Source organism: Megascapheus bottae, chromosome 15 (genome assembly GCF_031878675.1).
Source record: "Megascapheus bottae isolate mThoBot1 chromosome 15, mThoBot2.hap1, whole genome shotgun sequence".
NCBI lineage: Eukaryota > Metazoa > Chordata > Mammalia > Rodentia > Geomyidae > Megascapheus > Megascapheus bottae.
In genome coordinates this window covers 274322-296231 of record NC_143523.1, presented here as the reverse complement: position 1 = coordinate 296231, position 21910 = coordinate 274322, and the positions used below count along the sequence as shown (strand labels likewise).

The 21910-nt window shown below is 54.9% G+C and overlaps 2 protein-coding genes across 7 annotated transcripts; both read right to left on the bottom strand.

Annotated features, from left to right (window-relative positions):
• Positions 1 to 1893: 1893 nt before the first annotated feature.
• Positions 1894 to 21770, bottom strand: Caly (calcyon neuron specific vesicular protein). Of its 4 annotated transcripts, none has more exons than XM_090345559.1 (6): positions 21715 to 21770; positions 5691 to 5840; positions 4574 to 4687; positions 3097 to 3210; positions 2282 to 2617; positions 1894 to 2045 (listed from the first exon to the last, which is right to left on the bottom strand). In XM_090345559.1, the coding sequence occupies exons 2-5, from the start codon at positions 5823 to 5825 to the stop codon at positions 2312 to 2314; spliced, it is 669 nt and encodes a 222-aa protein (XP_090201685.1). In that variant the 5' UTR covers positions 5826 to 5840; positions 21715 to 21770; the 3' UTR covers positions 1894 to 2045; positions 2282 to 2311. The 4 variants fall into 4 exon arrangements, with proteins under 4 accessions (XP_090201685.1, XP_090201686.1, XP_090201683.1 ...); XM_090345560.1 differs by lacking the exon at positions 21715 to 21770 and adding an exon at positions 11496 to 11600 and having other exon boundaries at positions 1894 to 2074; XM_090345557.1 differs by lacking the exon at positions 21715 to 21770 and adding an exon at positions 11496 to 11600.
• On the bottom strand, positions 19401 to 21819 carry Fuom (fucose mutarotase). 3 transcript variants are annotated; one of them, XM_090345561.1, is made up of 6 exons: positions 21715 to 21819; positions 20977 to 21060; positions 20747 to 20817; positions 20474 to 20572; positions 19910 to 19983; positions 19401 to 19653 (listed from the first exon to the last, which is right to left on the bottom strand). In XM_090345561.1, the coding sequence occupies exons 1-6, from the start codon at positions 21797 to 21799 to the stop codon at positions 19590 to 19592; spliced, it is 477 nt and encodes a 158-aa protein (XP_090201687.1). In that variant the 5' UTR covers positions 21800 to 21819; the 3' UTR covers positions 19401 to 19589. The 3 variants fall into 3 exon arrangements, with proteins under 3 accessions (XP_090201687.1, XP_090201688.1, XP_090201689.1); XM_090345562.1 differs by having other exon boundaries at positions 20992 to 21060; XM_090345563.1 differs by lacking the exon at positions 20977 to 21060.
• Between the last annotated feature and the right edge of the window lie 91 nt (positions 21820 to 21910).

Below are 21910 nucleotides of genomic sequence, written 5' to 3'. Positions count from 1 at the left end.
TAGAATTAGTGTAAGAGGTGTTGTGGCTATTTGATATAGGGTTGGTGAAAGAATTTACTGACAAGAGCATAGGATTAATAAGAGAGACAGTGGGCAGATAGATAGCCAGAGAGGCATAGTAGCAGGCAGATGGTCAGAAGAGGGTTTTATGACTTTGGTTAGGCTATTTTTTGATATACTGTTTCCTGTTTTGTAGGACCTATGAGGGATGGCTTCTCATACCATGGTCTAAACTTCGCTCACCTGCCTTTTCTTACCTGCCTTCTATCTGGCTGCATAATCTTGTCTGGAACTCAGGTTCTTAGGCTGGCGGCAGCCTGGCTACTGACTGTGTCCCAGGCTCCAAGGCTTGGGCTGCTTGGGCTGCTTGGGCTGTGTAGCCTACTCTGATTCACCTAAGTAAGTTGTGTTTTTGTTGTTTGTTTGTTTGTTTTCTCTCAGTGTGGATCTTGAATTCAGAGCCTGGGTGCTATCCCTGAGCTCTTTTGCTAATTGGAGAGAAAGAGACTAAGACTTTCCTGCCTGGACTGGCTTCAAACTATGATTCTCAGACCTCAGCCTCCCAAGTAGCTAGGGTTACAGATGAGAATCACCAGTGCCCAACTGTGTGCCATGTATTTTTGCACACAAGGAAACCAGCCAGGCCACTGGTCGTGAGCCAAAGCCCACATAGCAAACCAGAGGCCTCTTTAGACACTCTCGTTTGGTGTGGTCCAGACTGATGGGGTGTTGTGCTGGACACTGGGATTCTGCCTTGGGGAATAAAGATATGTACAGCCACAGTCTTCTAGGAATGGCCAAGTAGGAGAAACTCAAGTAGGAGTTTCTGGGCTAGCTCCAGAAGCAAGTACACACAGCCCACGTAACCAGATGAAGAGAGGTTGAGGGCTTTGCACACTGGCCACAGGGTACGTTAGGGGCAATCACATATGAAGGAAGTGTTATGGTGAGCATGAATCTGCTGACAGCTATCCATTAATGAGAGCAAATAAAACTGGGACAGAACATTTAATACAGTCAGGAACTCGTTAATAGGAGTCAAATGCCTCCAGAGCTCTGGGGAGAGCTGAGGCCTGTGAGAAGACATGGGGAATGGGAGGGAGGTGGGAGCTGAGGCAGAACAGGAAGGAGTGAAAACAAATTAGGACTTTGACTTCTGTTTTGATGGAGGGCCCCCAGGAATCCTTCCTGCTCCTTGTCCGACCACAGGCCAGGCCCAGAGAGCCAGGACAGCTCTCTACCCGTTGGCAGGAGTCAGGGCCTCTAGTCCTCTGCTCATGTGATGTTTTTTAGAAGAATGAGAATGGCAAGAAGGAAAATCCAGAGAGCTTTAGGTGAGGAATGCAACCGAATCCTTCCCCATCCTACCTACATCCAGGTGAGACCCAGTGGAGCCAGAACCAAACTCCAGGAGTTTCCATGCCACTCCTTGCAAGTCCTCCAGTGTGCCTCCCCCCGGCAACATTCACACACTTCTTTCTTAATTCATTCATGTCTGTAGGTGACTTGTTTAAAGACAGGAACCCAGGGTGGACCCTGTCCAAAGCCAGGGGACCAGGGACCCTGGGCCCAGGGGAGCGGGGTATTCCTGTACAACAGGAAGGCTCAGTGTCGGCCCAGAATCAGGGGGCTGCAGAAAAGCAGGTGTTGGAAGGCCATCAGAGATGACCCTGAGCGGTGTGTTCAGTGTATCCCACAGGACCAAGTGGACTATAGTTAAGGCCCTGTTCTGACAGGCCAGGCTTGCAGGAAGCCCCTCTTATTTCCTTCTCTGCCTATAGAGGGCAAGGGCCCCTCTTCAACCCTTAGGTCTGGAGCCTGGAAGCATGATGGCAGTGTCACAGAGGTCAGGAGACAGGGCGATAGGTGATGACATACAAGAGTAAGACAGACCCAGGTAGACTTGAATTTTACTTACAGAAAAGCAATAAAGCCAGAGGCCCACTGGGGATGGGGGCTTCACCAGGTCTGGGAGCAGGGACACAAACACGAGGTGGGAGAGCACTGGGTGATGAGGCGCTGGTCACAGCAGCGGGGAGGGGACGCTGTGAAGACAGGGGACTGTGCTGAGACCCTGTGGGGCAGAGCCTGGCGTTCAAGATCCTACCCTTGCCCATTTCCCCAGAGGAGAGCTAGGTGGCAGGGTCTGCACCCCTTCCCCCGCCCCTCCCCTGCACCCCCCAGTACTCAGATGCTGGGGTGGCCTGCTGAGAACTGTGGATGAAGGGTCCCAGGAGGCAAAGCTCACAGACCAGCGGAGCTGTCCAGTGAGCCCACGTACCTGCCCTGGCAGGGCTGGCAAGCTTGGCCATCACTGAGGGGCCAGGGATGGGGCACCGCTCACTGCCTTCAGGGCTTCCTCTTCTACCATGGCCGAGGGCTTTTCGGGGGGCTCTGTCCCCATGACCACCGCCGCCTTGGCTGCCCCTGGAGCCCCCACCACGACGGAGCCCTTGTGCTCCTCCTTGCTCAAGCGGTAGCTCTCTGCCCAGGGCATCTCGGCCGCATGCTTGCGGCTCAGCGGGTAGGCCCCAATGGCTGCCAGGATGCTGCGGTGGCGTTCTGGGTCCATCTCCGTGTAGTACATCTCCAGAGTCAGGGGTGTGCAGATTTTGTGCTGCAGGAAGGACAAGTCAGGGGGTGGGGCTGGTGGACTGGGGTGGCAGTCGGGCACCATGTTGGGCAAGCAGGATACTGTCCCTAAGCATCTTTTGCGCAAGGCTTCCACTCCACCACTGGGACCACAGGGCCACTTCCAGTCTTCTCTGCTTATGTGGTACTGAGGAATGGAACCCAAGGCTTCATGCACGCTAGGCAAGCACTCTACCACTAAGGCACACGCCCAGCCCTCCAAGGTTTTTAACCACAATGAAACTTCTTGATAAGACAACCTGTTCTCAGCAACTGTCAAGAGACTGGAGTGGGAAGAGGATCACAGGACACACTGTCACCAGGAAGGACGTCCCCTGGCAGGGGAAAGTACTCGCTTCCCCATGCTCTCCCCGAGAAGCGCTGGGGGCACTGCCCAGCGGCAATGGAAGAACTGAGGTGGTTTCTATCGCCGTCCTGCCAGGCCTGTGCCTCACAGGGCCTTACCCGAAGCAGGAAGCCATCCGGGCAGGTGAACTGGTCATACCAGATGGCCTTGTACATGATCAGCACACAGCCCATGAGCGCCATGACAAAGGCAATCATTCTCGCTGTAGGCAGCTAGAAAGGAGAAAGGAGATGGGCTTGGGGTGTGGGGTCAACCCCGCCCAGCCTCCCTGTCAAGCCCTCTCAAGGCAAGGGCCTGGCATAGGACCACCTCCTCTACATGCCCTTCCTTAGAGGCCTATCCCAGGGTCCCTCTGCTAACTGGAAACACTGGGAAGGAACCAGGGAAACTGCATGTGGCTTTTGACCCAGCTGATACTGAATGATATTTCCTTGAGGCTTTCCTGCCCACATGGTGCCCATGGAGGCTGGAAGCTGGCATGGCTTGTGGGTTTGAATGGTAATCCCACCTGGATGGACTCAGGAGGTCCAGAGAGGCCTCATTCAGGGGTGCTTTCCATCAAGGAAATGGGAGAGTTCATGGAAAGGGGCAGGTTGCTGTGGCTTCTAAGAAATAAAAGGTGTTAGAAATCACCTGCCAAAATAAGGGTGGGGTTTTGTTTTTTTGGTCAGCTTGGCGCTTGAACTTGGGGCCCAGGTGTTGTCTCTGAGCTCTTTTTGCTCTAGGCTAGCACTCTAGCACTTTTATTCACAGCTCTACTTCTGGTTTTCTGGTGGTTACCTGGAGATACGTCTCACAGACTTTCCTACCCAGGCTGGCTTTGAACCACAATCCTCAAATATTAACTTCCTAAGTAGCTAGGATTACAGGCATGAACCACCAGCACTTGGCTCAAAATAAGGCTTAAAGCCATCATTAGTAATGCTTAAAGAGGAATTGCTGCAGGAACTGTAACAGCCATGTTACATAGAAAGCCTGCAAGTTGCTAAAGATGTCCTGCCAAAGAATCAGGCTTCCTGGAAGAAGGCCTCACAGCAAGGACTCAGAAGCTAGGCATCTAATAGACTGGTGAGGGTCAGGTGGCACCAATCCAGCTGTTTACCCTGAAGAGACCCAGGGCCCCCCAACCATGGCCCGGGAGCCCACAGCATGCGCTGCCTTTCCTCCTGTGCTCCTGCCCTGACTTCTTTTCTGCCAGTCTTGGGCTTGAACTCAGGGCCTGGGTGCTGTCCCTGAGCTTCTTGTTTTGCTTAAGGCTAGCACTCTACACTTGAGCCACAGCACCACTTCCAGCTTTTTCTGTTTTTTTTGTTGTTGTTGTTGTTGTTGTTTTTTGTTTTTTGCCAGTCCTGCCTGGGTCTTGAACTCAGGGCCTGGGTGCTGTCCCTGAGCTTCTTCTTTTGCTCAAGACTACCACTCTACCACTTGAGCCACAGTGCTACTTCCGGCCTTTTCTGTGTATGTGGTACTGAGGAATCAAACCCAGGGCTTCCTGCATGCCAGGCAAGCACTGCACCACCAGGCCCCATTCCCAGCCTTGCCCTTACATCTTACACAGAGGATGAGTGTGGTTACCTTTCGTCCTTCCTCTGGGTGGCTGCAGGCCAGATTGTGACCCTCCAAGTCTGGGAACTTCTTTGACTGATCTGGAGAGGACAGCTGGTATTCTGTCTGTGTCTTGATGACCACCTGAGGAAAGAGTTGACCATGCCTTACTAGGCATCAGGAAAAACTCAGGAGAGCCCTGAAGAGAGAGGTTTGAGTCCGGGGGCCACAGCATAGCAGCAGTGTTGATGGGACAATCTGACAGAGTCATCTAGTGGTAGCTACAAGCTGAAGTTAAGAGAAGGGAGATGCTGGGGCCGGGAGTTTGGCCTAGTGGTAGAGTGCAGCCTAGCATGCATGAAGACCTGGTTTCTATTCCTTTGTACCGCATACATGGAAAAAGCAGGAAGTGGTGCTGTGGCCTGAGGACAGCGTTTAGGCCCTGAGATCAAGCCCCAGGATGTTGAAAGCGTGGTGAAGGTCACCGCATTCTAGGGCCTGCCTGGGCCATGGCCATGCCACGGCTGCCTTTGCTCTGAGTGGATGGCTCTCCTGTCACCCGCTTCCCTCTCGGCGGCTCACAAACCGACTTCTCCTCCAGGGAGTCTGTCCTATCTCTGCTAACCCCCAGAGTCTTGGGGCCCTAATGCACAGGCACAGGTAGTTCTAAGCGGTGTATGCTCCACACGCCCACGGCTGAAGCCCACCAGACTCCTGCGCCCAGGTGGCAGCTGGCCATGCCTGGTACACTAAGGCCCAGAGTGTCTGGAGGATTGGCCTGTGCTAGCCTCAAGCAGAGCTCCTCATGTCACATCCCTTTCTGTTGTAGGCCTGCTCTTTATGGGTCAGGCCCTGACTCAGAGCTCTGACCAGCAGAGGAAGCGTGTGAACAATGCTTGCGAGCCTCGACAGACTGCTTCCAGGTCTGAGGCCTCCTGTGACTGCTGTTTCAGGTGGTGGAAGGAGCTTTGGATGGGAGACCCCTGACCAAGACATTGGCCTTGCCTCTGTGTTTCTACACAGCTTGGCCCTTGCCAAGATGGCTGGAGCCACCTTGGAGGAAGCCACAGATACACAAATCACACTCACAATCCTTTGTTCTCAAGCAAGCTGAAGAAAGTCCCCTACACACACCCATGCCACTCACCTGGTCAGCAAATGGTGGCTGGAGCTGGCTGACATCCAGCGGACTGATGAGAGGGACACTATCCATAGAAGCCCCGTTGTGGTCTCCAGGGTCTTTGCCTGGTTTCCCTGAGAAGCTACAGCTCAGCTTCACCATGCTTCACCACTTGTCCTGGTTCAGAGACAGAGACAGAATCACTGCCCACAGGCGATGCTACGGACAACAGTGCCAGCAGGCTCTGAAGTGAGGACCCCAGGCTGGCCCTGGTGCTCCTACACCAGAGCCAGGGAGGGCTGTGGATGGCCAGTCAAAGGTTTCTTGTCCTTTTCTGATCCTCAGGGTCCCTCAGCAGTGCAAGATTGAGCTTCTTGTTAGAAGCACAAAGGACAGCTGTTCCACCAAAAGGAGTCAGATAGCAGTCAGGTCTGTTGGGTTCCCATATTCAGCAAGTGAAATACTTGGGGCCCAGATAAACTTGAATTTCAGCTAGCTAATCAGCACTTTTTTAGCATAAGCATAGTCCATCCTATATGCAATATGGGATCTACACATTCTAAAATGGCATTCAAACAGGAAAGTCAAACAGGCTCTTTGTGGGGGTGGGTACCAGTGGGGGAGGGGGTGGCAAATGAAGAGAGTGAATAAAGATAAATATGGTCTAAGTGCTAGTCTTTTATTTGCAGGTATGAAAACAGAACCATGAAACTTGTTGGAAGTGTTTTAAGAAGAGGGCAAGGGATACGGGAGAGCAGGAGAGGAGGTGATACTGGATTCACTCCATACAGGTGTGGAAATGTCGCTGCAGCTACTCTGTGCTCATTAAAATCAATGGAAGGCTACTTGTTCTCTTTTGAAATTCGAAGGCAACTGGGTGTCTTGTGCTTCTGCTGACAGGCCTGCTGGAGATGCGGAAGGGAGAAAGAACTATTGACTGGGTATCCAAGTCAATCCAGACCCTACAGGTGCAAAACACAGTCCTAATGGTGCAAGGAGGACCCGGCCCCCGAAGCTGACATCCCCAGGAAGAGCTTTCAGGATGGAACCCAGGTGGCCTGGAGGAAGAAGATGTAGGCCTACTAACTCCATCAAGGGCTCTCGCTTTCACCTCTCAGCTGACCTCTGCCAGAAAAGATGGGAATGATCTCCAAGGTGACAGATGGATAAGGTAGAAAATAAAGAATATTCAATCAAAATAAAGACCTTATGTCAGTTAAGAAATTGAACTTTTGCCGGGCATTGGTGGCTCACACCTGTACTCCTACTCAGGAAACTGAGATCTGAGGATCAAAGTTCAAAGCCAGCCTGGGCAGGAAAGTCCATGAGACTCTTATTGCCAGTGAACTACAAAGGGGAAGCCAGAAATAGAGCTGTGGCTCAAGGGGTAGAGTGCTAGTCTTGAGAAAGCTCAAAGATGTTGCCCAGGCCCTGAGTTCAAGCCCCCGGACAGGAAGAAGAAGAAGAAGAAGAAGAAGAAGAAGAAGAAGAAGAAGAAGAAGAAGAAGAAGAAGAAGAAGAAGAAGGAGAAGAAGGAGAAGAAGGAGAAGAAGGAGAAGAAGGAGAAGAAGGAGAAGAAGAAGGAGAAGAAGAAGGAGAAGAAGAAGGAGAAGAAGAAGGAGAAGAAGAAGGAGAAGAAGAAGGAGAAGAAGAAGGAGAAGAAGAAGGAGAAGAAGAAGGAGAAGAAGAAGGAGAAGAAGAAGGAGAAGAAGAAGGAGAAGAAGAAGGAGAAGAAGAAGGAGAAGAAGAAGGAGAAGAAGAAGAAGAAGAAGAAGAAGAAGAAGAAGAAGAAGAAGACGACGAGGAGGAGGAGGAGGAGGAGGAGGAAAGAAAGGGAGGGAAGGAAGGAAGAGAGAGCGAAAGAAAGAAAGAAAGAAAGAAAGAAAGAAAGAAAGAAAGAAAGAAAGAAGAGGCAGAGCATAGAGGCTCACACCTGTAATCCTAGCTAGAAAGGAGGCTGAGATCTGAGGATCATGGTTCAAAGTCAGCCCGGGCACTAAAGACTTTGAGACTCTTTTTTTTTTTCTTTTTGCCAGTCCTGGGCTTGAGCTCAGGGCCTGAGCACTGTCCTTGGACTTTCTCAAGGTTAGAGCTCTACCACTTGAGCCTCAGCACCACTTCCGGCTTTTTTCTATGTATGTGGTACCGAGGAATCGAATCCAGGTCTTCATGCATGCTAGGCAAGCACTTTAACCACTAGGCCAAACTCCCGGCCCCTGACTTTGAGACTCTTATCTCCAATTAATCATTATAAAGGGGAAAGTGGGGCTATGGCTCAAGGGGTAAGGTGGTAGTCTTGAGCTGAAAAGCTCAAGGACAATGCCCAGGCCAAGAGGTCAAGCCCCATGACCACAGAAAAAGAAAGAAAAGAAGATGAATTTGTTATTAAAACCTTCTCACAAATAACTCCAGAGACAGGCAACATCACTCTGAAGTAAGAATGCTGTAAATATGATATAAAACTCAGAGAAAGGTGCTGGCAGTTTGGCCTAGTGGCAGAGCACTTGCCTAGCATGCACAAAGACCCAGGTTCAATTCCTTAATACCACATACTCAGAAACCTAGAAGTGGTGCTGTGGCTCAAGTAGTAGAGCTCTATCCTTGAGAAAGCTCAAGGACAATGCTCAGGCCCTGAATGTAAGCCCCAGGACTGGCAAAAAAAAAAAAAACCCAAACTACCTCAGAGAAAGAATAAGAGAACTATTGCCAGCTCTGAGAATCATACCCTCCCCACCTCATAGCCCAGGACAAGAGGGGAGATGAAGTCAAGACCACATCTACAGACAGCACAGGACTCAGATGAAAGGTGAGCAGACCTAATCTAGCAAGATATAAAAAAGATAATATGAAGAGTTGGGTATAGTCTGAACATGAAATTTGGTTTAACATTTGAAAGGCAATCAATATTTTCACTGTTGAGAAATCACCTGATTAATTTCAACAGATGTTGGAAAAGTATTTGGCAAGAGTCAATGTTGCTTCACTGGTTTAAGAACCTATTTGTTAAGAGCATAACAATTCCTTGGGCTGGGATTGTGGCTTAGTAATAGAGTGCTTCCCTAGCATGCATGAAGCACTACGGGATTTCTCAGTACCACATACACAGAAAAAGCCAGAAGTGGCACCGTGGCTCAGGTGGTAGAGTGCTAGCCTTAGGCACAAAGAAGCTCAGGGACCGCAACAAGGCCCCGAGTTCAAGCCCCAGGACTAGCAAAACAAACAAGAACAACAAAACAATTCACTGGGTACCGATGGCTCATACCTGTTATCCTAGCTACTCCAAAGACAGATCTGAGGATCACAGTTCCAAGCCAGCCACGGCAATAAAGTGTGTAAAGTTCTTATCTCCACGTAACCAGCAAAAACCCAATGGGCTGGGAATGTGGCTTAGTGGTAGAGTGCTCACCTAGCATGCATAAGGCCTGGGTTCTGATTCTTTAGTACTACATAAACAGAAAAAGCCAAAAGTTGCTCAAGTGGTATGTGCTAGCCTTGAGCAAAAGAAGCTCAGGGACAGTGCTCAGGCCCTGAGTTCAAGCCCCAAGCCTGGCAAAAAAGGAGCCAAAAGTGGAGCTGTAGTTCAAGTGATAGAGTATTAATCTTGAACGTTAAAGCACAGGGACAGGGCCTAGGCCCTGAGTGCACATGTATACGTGCTACACGCACGAACTCACACATACACACACACATATCAGTAACGCTCACGTGGAAAAGGAGTGGCTGAAGGTTGAATGGCATGTTAGTGGGAACTAGAGGTTATACTCAGTGGCTGTAACACCTAGTTCCTGAGAGAGAAACCTATTGGAATAAGGTCTGTGCAGATGCAGTCGAGTTACAAGGAGGTCCTACTGGATTGGGGTAGTCACCAATCCAATATCTGTGTCCTTGGAAGAAGAGAGAACGTGTGTGTGTGTGTGTGTGTGTGTGTGTGTGTGTGTATCCAGGCCTGGGCCTTGAACTCAGGGACTGGGCACTGTTTTTGGTCTTTCCTCAAGGCTACAACTCTACCACTTGAGCCACAGCACCACGTCCAGCTTTTTCTATGTATGCGGTGCTGAGGAATCAAACCTGGAGATCTTTGTGCATGCTAGGCAAGCACTCTACCACTAGACCCAGAGGGAGCTTTTGACATAAGGACAATGTCCTGGGCAGATGGAAGCAAAGAATGACTAGACAGATACAGCTGTAATCCCAGATTGTCCAGGCCACCAGAAACTGGTGGAGTAGGGACCCTGAACCTGCTGTTGGCTTAATGTTGGTGTCTTGCCTTCAGAACTGTAAGAGAATGAAAGCTTTGACTGCTTACTGCTTTAAGGGCCTGTTGTAGTAACTGGTGACAGCAGCCTTAGGAAGGCCATGTGCCCTCCACATCTGCAAGTGACAACTGTTTCTCACCCTTCAGTGGTAGGGCGGGCATGGCAGGGCCCCAAAGAGTCCAAGGCTATTCCAACTGGCAGAGAGACAATCCTGGCACAGCTATGTTGGGACAGGTTGTAGGGAAAGAGCAGGAGGGGGAGTGAAGGGTGGGTAGGGGTCAGGAGGGAAGTAGCTCCTCCACCCTATTCCCATCTCAGACAGACCCTGGAGAGGAAGGGCTCTTCCCTTGATGTGTTGTCACCGGGTGACCCTGAGCGTAGACCAGCCTAGACTCTCCTTTCTGGAGAGCTGGGTCCTGTCCTCTGTCCACTGCCCTTGGGAGGCTCATCCTGAGGTGGGTTCTCACCTGCTGGCAGTGGGCACCCACAGGGTGAGGTTTCAGGTGTGTCGTCCTTGGGGGCAGGACATGCAGCAGACTGGGCACCGGCGTGCACACGGCAACGGTGTGAGGGGGACAGACATGGGCTGGAAGCCACAGAAAAACACACCAATAGACAGGTGGCTAATCGTGAGGGAGACATGCAGAGAATGTGGGCGGCGGGTGGTGCCTTCAGAGACAGGCGTTTAGGACCCCAGTCTCTTTAGAGTGAGGCCCAGTTGCTGGACGCAGGTGGAGAGAAACATTGCCCTCGGCGGGCAGGAGGGCTTCCTCCTCAGGAGAAGCTCCATCCAGGTTCTCCTGCTTCCCGGAGGCTGCAAGAGCGTTTCCATGGCAGCAGGAGCAGGCTACCGAGGGGGGTTCCCATGGCAACAGAGGCAAGCTACCGAAGACGCGCCTGGCCGCGGAAGGGCGGCCTCTGGGACAGGGTGGGCCCGGCACCAGGTTCCGGGCCCGGGAGGGCGTGGCACGGGGGACGCTGCTTTGGGTCACAGTCCCCACCGCACCGAGCACCTGAGAATTCCTTTTTCGTGGCAGTCTCGGGTCGGCTCTGTGGACACGCGGGGCTCATTCCCTCCGCGAGGGGCCCTCCCTGCGGACTCCGGCGGGGGTCGGGCCTCCCTCCTTCCCCACCTGGGCCGCCTGGCTCCGGGGCGGGCGCGGGGCTGGGCGGGCGCCTCCCCGCCGCTCGGCCCCACCGGTGGGCTCGCACCCCGGCCTCACGGGCCTGGGCGGGGGTCGGGTGGGGTGCACGGCCGCCTGCGGCCCCCTCCCCGCCGCCCGCCGCCCGCCCGTCTCCGCGGCCTCCGCCCCGCAGCCTCGGCCCGGCGCCCCGGCCGCTCCTTCCCCGCTCCCGTGCGCCCCTCCCGCCGCCCTCCGGGAACGGAGCCGGGCCGCCGGGGTGGGGTCCGTGCTCGGGGACCGTGCGCCCGGCAGCTCGCGTCTGGACCGTGGATCCCCACGGCGGGCCCCGTGGGGTCGTCCCGGAGGCCGGGGGCCCGGCAGGAGGGGCCCGGGCGCCGCGCCCGCCCGCCCGCCCCCGCCCCGTCCACCGGAGAACCGTGGGAAAGGCTCACGGGAGGCGCCGACGCCGCTGCGGCAGGCCCGGCCGGCGCGGAGGACGGGATGCGGATGCGGGTGCGGAGGACGGGGCCAGACGCTTCCCAGCCGGGGCGGGGCGGGGCCGGGCTGCAGCGAGACCGAGGCTCCGTCGTCGCTAGGAGACGCGGGCTGGAGGGGGGAGCGGCGGCCCTGCGCCCTGCGGCCCTGCGGAGCCGGCGCAGCCCCCGCACGGGTGCCCCGCTCCCCCGCACACGCCCGCGGCCCGTGCCCGCCGCGCGCACCCGGCACACACACGGCCTCGTGCCGCCCCCCACACCCCACACACGGCCGCGGCCCGTGCCCGCCCCCCACACCCCGCACACGCCCGCGGCCCGTGCCCGCCCCCCACACCCCGCACACACACGGCCTCGTGCCGCCCCCCACACCCCGCACACGCCCGCGTTCTCATGCCCGCCGCCCGCTCTTCCAACTTCCCGTCTTCGTGCAGCTCTCAGCCTCGAGTGTGTGTGTGTGCACATGTGTGTGCGCATGTGCGCGCGTGTGCGTGTGTGTGCGTGTGTGTGCGCGTGTGTGCGCGTGTGTGCGCGTCCGCGCGCGTGCATGTGTGTGCGTATGTACGTGTGTCTGCGCATGTGCGCGCGTGTGTGTGCGTGTGTGTGCGCGCGTGTGTGCGCGTCCGCGCGCGTGCATGTGTGTGCGTATGTACGTGTGTGTGTGTGCGCATGTGCGCGCGTGTGTGTGCGTGTGTGTGCGCGTCCACGCGTGTGCATGTGTGTGCGTATGTACGTGTGTCTGCGCGTGCGCATGTGTGTGTGCGTGTGTGCATGCGCGTGTGCATGTGTGTGTTCGCGTGCGTGTGTGCGTGCGTGTGCACGCCGGGGAGGGGGCGGTCCTCACCCTGCTCCCAGCGGATGGAGAAGAGCTCCTGGAGCGAAGGCAGCCCCCGCCGTGCGTACTGGACCGAGGGGAGACAGGGCTCCGCGAGAGGAGAGGGAGGAGCGGAGGTCAGACCGGAGGAAAACGGGCGCTGAGACCCCGGGGCCCGGGAGCGTGGCCTAGAGGTGGAGTGCGTGCCTCGTATGCCGGAAGACCCGGGTTCGAGTCCTCGGTTCCACATACATAGAAAAGCCTGGGAGTGGTGCTGAGGCTCGAGTGGCAGAGCTCTGGCCTGGAGAAAACAGTGTCCAAGGACGGTGCCCAGGCCCTGAGTTCAAGCCCCAGGACTGGAAGAAAAAAGAATCCCAGGAGAGCATGATTCCGCTTCTTGTACCTCTTGCTTACCACACCAGACAGCTTCATTTAAATGTGTGTGTGCATGTGTGCGTATATGCCAAGCGCTGCTGGCTCACGCCTGTAATCTTAGCTACTCAGGAGGCTGAGATCTGAGGATCACGGTTCAAAGCCAGCCTGGGCAGGAAAAGCCAGGAGACTCTTACCTCCAACGAGTCACCTAAAACAGAAGTGGAGCTGTGGCTCAAGGTGGTAGAATGCTAGCCTTGGGGGGGGGAAGCTCAGGGAGAGTGCCCAGGTCCCAAGTTCAAGCCCCATGACCACCACCACCACCAATAACAAAAACACACGATTTCTATTAGTATAAATTAATTGAGCCAATGGAGTTTCGTGTTGTTTCCATGCAAGAATACACTATACCCACATCATCCTTGCTATCACTTTCTATTATCCCCCCTGCAGCTCTCACGAGTTTCACTGTTGTTTCCATATATGCACAGAAAGTACTTTGGCATATTTAACCTTTTTTTCCCCCCAGTTCTGTCCTTGGACTTTCTCAAGGCTAAAGCTCTACTGCTTGAGCCCAGTACTACTTCTGGCTTTTTCCTATATATGTGGTACCAAGGAATGGAAACCAGGTCTTCATACATGCTAGGCCAGCACTCTACCACTAGGCCAAACTCCGGCCCCTTAACCTTTTTTTTTAACATCCCTCCGCACATGCATACCAATATGGGTGTTTGAATTCCGGGGCTTTGTACTCACTGGACTTGCTTGCTCATAGCTGACACTGGAAGGAAACTGAGTCATGAGAGTATCAGAATAGAAACCGTTGTATGATGTGGCTGTTAGGGGGAAACGTGACTGCTTTTAATTTAAATAATTTTCTATGACACACTGTACTACTTAAGCCATGCTTTCATTCCAACTTTTTGGTGGTTAATTGGAGATTAATCAGTTTTGAGGACTTCTGTTCAAGCTGGCTTGAACCACAGTTGTCTAGGTCTCAGCAATAAACCACCTTTCCCATTACAGTAATTCTTTAAAAATAGTTTCCTTTAATTTTTGCCTGCTAAATTTAACATCGGAATCTACTAAGAAATCATTTCTAGTATCTGATTTTTTTCCCTTAATATTGGTCATTTGTTGTTGTTGTCTATTTACCTGCCTGTAATTTGGGGTTGAAAATACACACTTTAATTGCAGTGAATGCATTATAGGAGTGAGTACCAAGATGGAAATACTGGGGGATGGGTGTTCTGTATTTCCCACCAGTGTATCTCTACATCTAAAATTCTCCCCACAGTAGTTTATTAATATTTATTTTTTTTGCCAGTCCTGGGCTTGAGCTCAGGGCCTGAGCACTGTCCTTGGATTTTTCTCAAGGCTAGAGCTCTACCACTTGAGCCTCAGCACCACTTCTGGCTTTTTCTAAGTATGTGGTACCAAGGAATCGAACCCGGGTTTTCGTGCATGCTAGGTAAGCACTCTACCACTAGGCCAAACTCCCGGCCAACATTTAATGTTTTGATGATGGTTTAATGATTCTCTGAGCTGATTCTATGAACCCTCTCTGTCCCTGCACATGGCACTGACATCTTCTGCCCTCCTCATTTTGACCTGGCTGCCCCCATCTTATGTCTAGCTGGTCCGAGGCTCTGGGCTTGTCCTGGCAGATCTGTGTCGGCAGTGTCAGCAATCTTCCTTATCAGGGTGTCTCTCACATCCAGGCAGAGGGAAGGGGATGGCAGGAGGAATGGGGAGAGTGGAGAGATAGGGATGGAAGGCTGGAACAGGGGAGAGGCTAGGGAAGGGAGAGCAGGGGGATAGCGAGGAATGAGGAGGGGGAGCTGGGGGATAGCGAGGAATGAGGAGGGGGAGCTGGGGATGGGGAGGGGAGAGGGGCAGACTGGGAGATTGGATAGGCAGCTGGGTGGGCCAGGATGGAGCCTGGGAGGTAGATCAAAGTCTGGCTTGGTGCCAGGTTGAAGGGGTGAGCCTGATAGCTCATCAGGACTGCTAGCCCCTGCCCTCTGGTCAGCCACACCCATGTGGGGGCAATAAAATTCTGAACAGCCTGGGTGGGGAAGAACAGGCCGGGCTCCTGCACACCTGGGTCTACAACATGGAGTGGAGGCTCCAGAGCCCAGCCATGAGAAAGTGATGTCAGGGGCCCTGCGACCCCACTCCCCTCCCCACTGTTCAGGGTGAACTTGGCTGTGGGTTCCAACCCTGGGGAGATCCAGAGGAAGATGCTGGAGGGGTACTTCTTCAACAGACCATCTTTTACCTGTCCTGTCCCCCTCAGTGAGCAGCCCAGATGCCCACAGAATGCCTACTTTCCAGAAGCCTCTGACCCAGAGGAAAATAACCTAGGGAGTCCCTGGAGAAGGGGAGAAGGGGAGAGGAGGCACTTGGCCGTACCAGTCAGAAGGAGAAAGGGTGGGAGCCCAGAAGATGGGCAGAGGGTGTAGCTGGAGGCTGGCAGAGCTGGGGATGGGGGCTGATTGCCTCAGGGGAGACCACACAGGGAGGCATCCTGGACAGTCACCGGAGTAGGGGAAGGGAAGACCAGGGTCCTTCCATTCAGCCCTTGCCCAGCATAGGACCTCACCTCTGTCTTAGGGTCCTGGGGACAGACAGGAGAACCAGGCCATCCAGAGTCTCCATCCCAGGCCCTCTGGGCATCCCTATCCCCCCCTTTTTTGTGGGTCATGGGGCTTGAACTCAGCCTGGACACTGTCCCTGAGCTCTTCACAGGTCAGGGCTACCACCCTACCCTTGGGCCAAGCCCACTTCCTGTTTTTCTAGAGGTTAATTGGAAATAAGAGTTTCAGGTCCTTTTGTGCCTGGGCTGGCTTTGAACCTTGATTCTCAGATCTCAGCCTCCTGAGTAGCTAGGATTACAGGCGTGAGCCACCATGGGGGGCTTATCCCCTTCCTTTTGACCCCACCCCAGTGCAGAATCCCCCAGGGAGAAGGCCAAAGGTTCAGTGAGGCGTGCTGTGGGGCAAGGAGCTTCTCTGGACCACTCCTGCGTGTGTGTCCTTGTGTGTCCTCCAGTCCTCCACTTGGCTAGCTCCTGCCACGGTAGGGTGGGGAACATCCAGTGGGTAGGAAACAGGCTGGAGACACGGAACAAGTGTTTGCTGGAGCTGGTTATCTCACCCGCCTCTCCTACCTACAAGTTGTTTCCTGTGAGGTGGGGCCCTCTGCAGGGTAGATACCAACATGTCCATCTAGGTCCTTCCCGGGGTGGTATGATGGTGAGCAGAGAAGCCCCTCACTTGCCTCCTGGCCACTTGCCTGATGGCTGTGCTGCTGTGGGAAGCCAGGGCAATCCCATCCCCCCAGGCATGTGTTAGCCTCTACCTGTGGTCACCTTACACCCCAGTCAGGAGGGGTGCCAGAAAAGGTTGCTTTACCCCCATCAGCTGGGTGGGACAATGATGTGGAGACTAGGATGAGAAGCTGAAGCCCTTCCACTGGGGTCTGACAGGGAAGCCCCTGTGACACCCAGGTAGCCCCAGAAAGGGGACATGGCCTCTGTTACACCTGGTTGAGCCCTGGGGAGGGCTCTGAATGCCAGGATGGGCCCCAGGGAGGTGATGTGGCCTCCAGGGCACTTAGGAAGGCCCTATGTGCAGGGGACCTTCTCCATATTCACCTGGGCTGGTGTCCCAGCTGCACTGTGCTAACCATGGCCTGTGCTGGAAGGTGGAAGGGGCCTGCCGCAGTCAAGCTCCATAGCTTATGCATGAGGGTAGTAAGGACAAAGAGGCTGGTCCACTCAGCCCCTCCATAGCTGCCTGGAGTTGTCCTTCCCTAGAGTTCCCTTTGCCTCCATCCTGTCTTTCTTTTTGTTCCACAGGGTGCTGGGCTCAGAGCTGCTGCTGCCGTCCTGAGCCACTAATCAGGAGAGGAGCAGGTGCAGCTCAGACTGGTGCTGAGGCCTCAAGGAGGGGAGTAGAGCCCAGGACCCTGCTGACAGGCTCAGGCCTCAAGGAGGGGAGCAGAGCCCAGGTCCCTGCTGACGGGTCAGACTAGACTAGTGCTGAGGCCTCAAGGAGGGGAACAGAGCCCAGGACCCTGCTGAGGCCTTAAGGAGGGGAGCAGAGCCCAGGACCCTGCTGATGGGCTCAGGCTAGACTAGTGCTGAGGCCTCAAGGAGGGGAGCAGAGCCCAGGACCCTGCTGACGGGCTGAGGCCTCAAGGAGGGGAACAGAGCCCAGGTCCCTGCTGATGGGCTCAGACTTGTGCTGAGGCCTCAAGGAGGGGAGCAGAGCCCAGGACCCTGCTGACGGGTCAGACTAGACTAGTGCTGCGGCCTCAAGGAGGGGAGCAGGCCCAGGACCGCGCTGACGGGCTGAGGCCTCAAGGAGGGGAGCAGAACCCAGGACCCTGCTGACGGGCTCAGGCTAGACTAGTGCTGAGGCCTCAAGGAGGGGAGCAGAGCCCAGGACCGCGCTGATGGGCTCAGACTAGACTAGTGCTGAGGCCTCAAGGAGGGGAGCAGAGCCCAGGACCCTGCTGACAGGCTCAGGCCTCAAGGAGGGGAGCAGAGCCCAGGTCCCTGCTGACGGGTCAGACTAGACTAGTGCTGAGGCCTCAAGGAGGGGAGCAGAGCCCAGGACCGCGCTGATGGGCTCAGACTAGACTAGTGCTGAGGCCTCAAGGAGGGGAGCAGAGCCCAGGACCGCGCTGATGGGCTCAGACTAGACTAGTGCTGAGGCCTCAAGGAGGGGAGCAGAGCCCAGGACCGCGCTGATGGGCTCAGACTAGACTAGTGCTGAGGCCTCAAGGAGGGGAGCAGAGCCCAGGACCCTGCTGACAGGCTCAGGCCTCAAGGAGGGGAGCAGAGCCCAGGTCCCTGCTGACGGGTCAGACTAGACTAGTGCTGAGGCCTCAAGGAGGGGAGCAGAGCCCAGGACCGCGCTGATGGGCTCAGACTAGACTAGTGCTGAGGCCTCAAGGAGGGGAGCAGAGCCCAGGACCCTGCTGACAGGCTCAGGCCTCAAGGAGGGGAGCAGAGCCCAGGTCCCTGCTGACGGGTCAGACTAGACTAGTGCTGAGGCCTCAAGGAGGGGAGCAGAGCCCAGGACCCTGCTGACGGGCTCAGACTAGTGCTGAGGCCTCAAGGAGGGGAGCAGAGCCCAGGACCATGCTGACGGGCTCAGACTGGCGCCAGCTTATTGGCTCCACTCCCACCCATCATGCTGTTCAAGGTGCTCCTTTCCCTCTTAGCTGTGCAGATGGTGAGCCACAGTCCTTCCTGCAGCCTCTGGGTGAGCCTGGGAGCTGTTGTCTTGGGTGTCCTCTAGCCTGAGCTCCCGGTAGTGGAGCCCATACACACGACTCACTCTCCCAGTCTTAGGGCTTGAACTCAGGGCTTGGGCACTGTCCTTGAACACTTTTTGCTCAAGGCTAGCTAGTGCTCTGCCACTTGAGCCACAGTGCCTCTTCTGGCTGTTTTCTGTATATGTGGTATCCAGGAATCGAGCCCAGGGATTCAGGCATCCTAGGAGGCATTCTACCACTAGGCCACCCTCCTGGCCCCCATCTTCTTTTTTTCACTTATTTATTTTTAAGTTTTTATTCATATGCATTTATCTCCTCACTTCCTAGAAGACTAATAGCCTTCTACATCACCAGATCCATCTTCCTTCCACCTTCTCCCTGCATCCACGTGGTTGAAGATTTGGGGACAGGGACAGGGTCCCCAAGAGGCCTTTCTATCTGGACAGGCTTTGAAACTCAGTCCAAGCATCTTGTGCCAATGGGAAGCCCTTCCTGGGCCTCGTAGGCCACCTACCATCAAGCCACCTTTGTATCTTGCTGGCCCTCTGCCTGGAGCTGTGTACCCAACTGACCTGTGTCCTTCACGCCCCAGGACAACAGACACTTCAAACAAAAACGCCCAGACTTCATCCCTGGGGCTGTCTTGGCCGCTTATAAAGTAGGCACACAATCTACCACACCGAGGGGAAGCTGGTCATAGTGGCTCATGCCTGTAATCCTAGTTATGCAGGAGCCTGAGAGCTGAGGATCTTGGTTTAAAGCCAGATTAGGCAGGAAATGTCATGAGACCCATCTCTCTAATTAACCACAAGAAAGCCAGATGTGGAGCTGTGGCATAACCTTGAAGAGAAGCTTCCCCCCCCCAAATAAAACAAAACAACAACAATCTCTCAGGGACAGTGCTCACCCTGAGTTCAAGCTAGGACTGGCACACACTTGCACACAAACAAAAAACCAGAGGGAGAAGGTACACTCAGGCCTGTGGTTCTACAGCAGGGTAACTGGCACCCTCCCCAAGCATCCATGCTGAGCCTGTCACCTGCTCTCCTGCTTGAAGCTGAGTGTCCTGGTCAGGAGCCTGAGGGCCAATACAGAAGCCCTCACCACACTGAAGCTGCTGGGTATCCAGTGTCCCCACCTAACTCCTAGCTCCTAGCCCTCTGTCTAGCACCCAGTCAGAGCCTCCTACCCAGTTCCCAATTTTTTGCCAGGTTCTAGCCCTCTGACCAGCTCCCAGGTCCTTGTCCATTTCTAAGACACTGCACACCACAGCTCCAGGCTTTATTTCCCATGTGGACTTCCCACCTGAGAATTTAATCAGGATTTGGAAAGCCAAAGCCTTCCTAGAACTCAGCATAAAACAGGCCTGAATAAGAACAGAGTCTTTAGACTGAAGGTTGAAAGTGCCTCATTTTAACCTCATTTTCACAAATGGAGGAAATCTCAGTCTGTCAGTGAGGCCAGCCACCAAGACTTGCCAGTCCCTAAGGCCCTGGGATAGGGCCAAGGGCTGGTGATGTCATGGGGAAGACCCTGGTCAGGTGTTGTTACTTCTTGGTGTATAATGGCCGCCACCAGGCCTACATCGGAGTGAGGGCAAGCGTCCCCTTCTTGAGGATGATGTTTCCATAGAGGGCTGTTTCCCTGCAGGAGGACTGTGCTGAGCCAGTGTGCCAAGACCCTGCCCCTGCCCTTTGGGGACAAAGCCAAGATCCATTACTTCTAGCCATCCTACTGGACCAAGCTCCAGACGCCAGCCACTTGGGCAAACAAGGACCCTATGCCCAAATCCTTCCCCTCTCCATGGGACTTTAGGTCTCATCTGAGCAGAGTAGAACACAGGGTGGGGGTTGTGCTTAGGGAGTGGAGTTCCTGAGACAGCTGGACCCAGTCAACTTACCCAGTTGCAACAATAGCAAAAGCCTTTTTTGCTCGTTCATAAAACTCAAACCTCTCTATTGTCACCAACGCTTTCTGTAAGATAAAATAGCACAGCTGGGAGGACCCTGTCCAGAAGACCCCTGGATAGACTCTTGAGTCCCCAGGCAGATAGCAGTGATACTGGCAGGCGGGGCCCTCTAGGCCTCACCTTCCTAGTGCAGGAGTCTCACGGGCACCCAACCTCTGGCTCAGGTCTGGGTGGCAAGTGAACAATGCATCTCTTATGTCCCTGTACTGTGTTTTGTGGTTGACTAGGTGGCTGCTGGGTTTGGCATCCTCCTGCCTGGGGCCACCTCTCCAAGTCCCCCCCTCCACCCACCCCCAGTCCTGAACTACACTGGGGCCAGAGGGAGGGAAGCAAGGCCCCTGGATCAACTCAGGATTCTGGGAAGCGGTGGGAGCTCTGGGGAAGAGGGAAAGGCCCAGGTCCACCTCTTCTGCCTGTGAGCAGGTACCAGGCAGTCACATGGCTCCCCCTCCCATGTTTAACTCAGCCCTCCCACATTCCAGACTGCAAGCTCACTGTGCATCCAGCCCTGAGCAGAAGGAGCTCGTAATCTTTCCACACTGGGGTCTTCAGGCCCCTCTCCTTGTCGCTTGGCACGAGCTCCATGACAGCAGCCTAGGAGGCAGGGGTCATCTCTTCAGCCCTGGATAACTCCAGGGCTCTCCTAGATGCAGCAGTAAGGGCCCCATGGGGTCATGTGCCGCTTCCCCCCACCCCCACCACTGCAAAGCAAGTGGTCAGGTAAAGTCCGGGAAAGCCCAGCACATCACGTGTTCCCCAGAACCTCACAGGGCTTTCCACGTAGGTGTCCAGGGGCAGCAGCTTCAGCACAGCTTCCAAGAGGACTGGGATGCCCAGGCCTAGGGGTCAATGCTGGGGGTCAGACCTCTGCCTCCCTCATGGCTTGTCTCTTTCTTCTGCCCCACATGTTCACTCTTGGGACTCAGTGAAGAGGCCCAGGGAATGCTGGGGTCCAGGAAAGAGGAACAGCCATGGAAAAGTATCATTGCCAACCTCACCCCAACCTTGCGCACCGTCTGCCCGGATCTCCGCAGGCCCACACTGGCAGATGGAGGAGGTAGGGAAGTTCGCATCTGCAAGAACTGGAGAGACAGCGGTCCGAGCCTGGTCAGATGCTCACCCCACATGGCCTGTCTGTGCCACTCTGTATGTTGCCCACCCTCTCCGAGGGACTAGTCAAAACTCCCACCATGGGCAGTGTGCATGGACTGTCGTCCCCATTCCGTGCCAGCAGAAAGGAAAGATAGGAGGGTGAACCCCTTGCCTAGGAAGGGAACAGTAAAGCCTGCTACAGGGTCAGTGGTCCCCCAAAAGGAGAGACTACCATCGACCTTAGTTACAGTTGGACTCTGGCCACAGAGGCCCTTCAGACTTTGAGGAGTCTGGAGGCTGAAAGCGGGCACTTGGCCAGCAGGCCCAGTGTCCTGCGGCGCCCATTGTCCCAAGATACCTAGGTTGGGAGGGGCAGACCTTGCCAGGGCACAGCCTCTGCGTAGGACCTAGGCCACCAGCCACCCCCTGACTGCCAGGAAAACACAGAATGTGGTGGACAAGGGGCCTGGGCTGCCCACAGGTCTTATAAAGGGATGGAAGAGGCTTTCTGCTCCAAAGCAAGGTGGCCACAGACAGCAGTGGCCCCAGAACCAGGTTGGAACGGGTTCCTTTTCTTTAACAAGGACATTGTTTTAGATGCTACTTCTGCCCCAGGGTCCTCTTTCCACCTCTCGCACACTCACCAATCTCGTCTCCATGCCCCATCCGTGCCAGTGCAAACAGCAGCTCTGGGGACAGCAGCGCGGGGATGCCCTTGAGCGCCACCATGGCTGCAGGTTCCACTAAGGTTGAAGGACAGGGGCGGTCCTGACGAGTCGGGGCGGGACTTGATGGATTGGGCCCCAGGAGGGGAGGGGCGGGGTGGGGCGGGGCTAAGGG

What these genes read in the sequence shown, in the direction of transcription:
- Fuom (XM_090345561.1), bottom strand. Translation starts at nt 21,799, where the DNA reads ATGGTGGCGCTCAAGGGCATCCCCGCGCTGCTGTCCCCAGAGCTGCTG. An exon ending in AGACGGTGCGCAAGGTTGGG is followed by an intron (nt 20,818 to 20,976) that starts GTGAGGTTGGCA and finishes ATTGACCCCTAG; the next exon opens with GCCTGGGCATCCCAGTCCTC. An exon ending in TGCTCAGGGCTGGATGCACA is followed by an intron (nt 19,984 to 20,473) that starts GTGAGCTTGCAG and finishes TTTATCTTACAG; the next exon opens with AAAGCGTTGGTGACAATAGA.
- Caly (XM_090345559.1), bottom strand. Translation starts at nt 5,825, where the DNA reads ATGGTGAAGCTGAGCTGTAGCTTCTCAGGGAAACCAGGCAAAGACCCT. An exon ending in AGCCACCATTTGCTGACCAG is followed by an intron (nt 4,688 to 5,690) that starts GTGAGTGGCATG and finishes CTCTTTCCTCAG; the next exon opens with GTGGTCATCAAGACACAGAC. An exon ending in ACCCAGAGGAAGGACGAAAG is followed by an intron (nt 3,211 to 4,573) that starts GTAACCACACTC and finishes TCTCCTTTCTAG; the next exon opens with CTGCCTACAGCGAGAATGAT.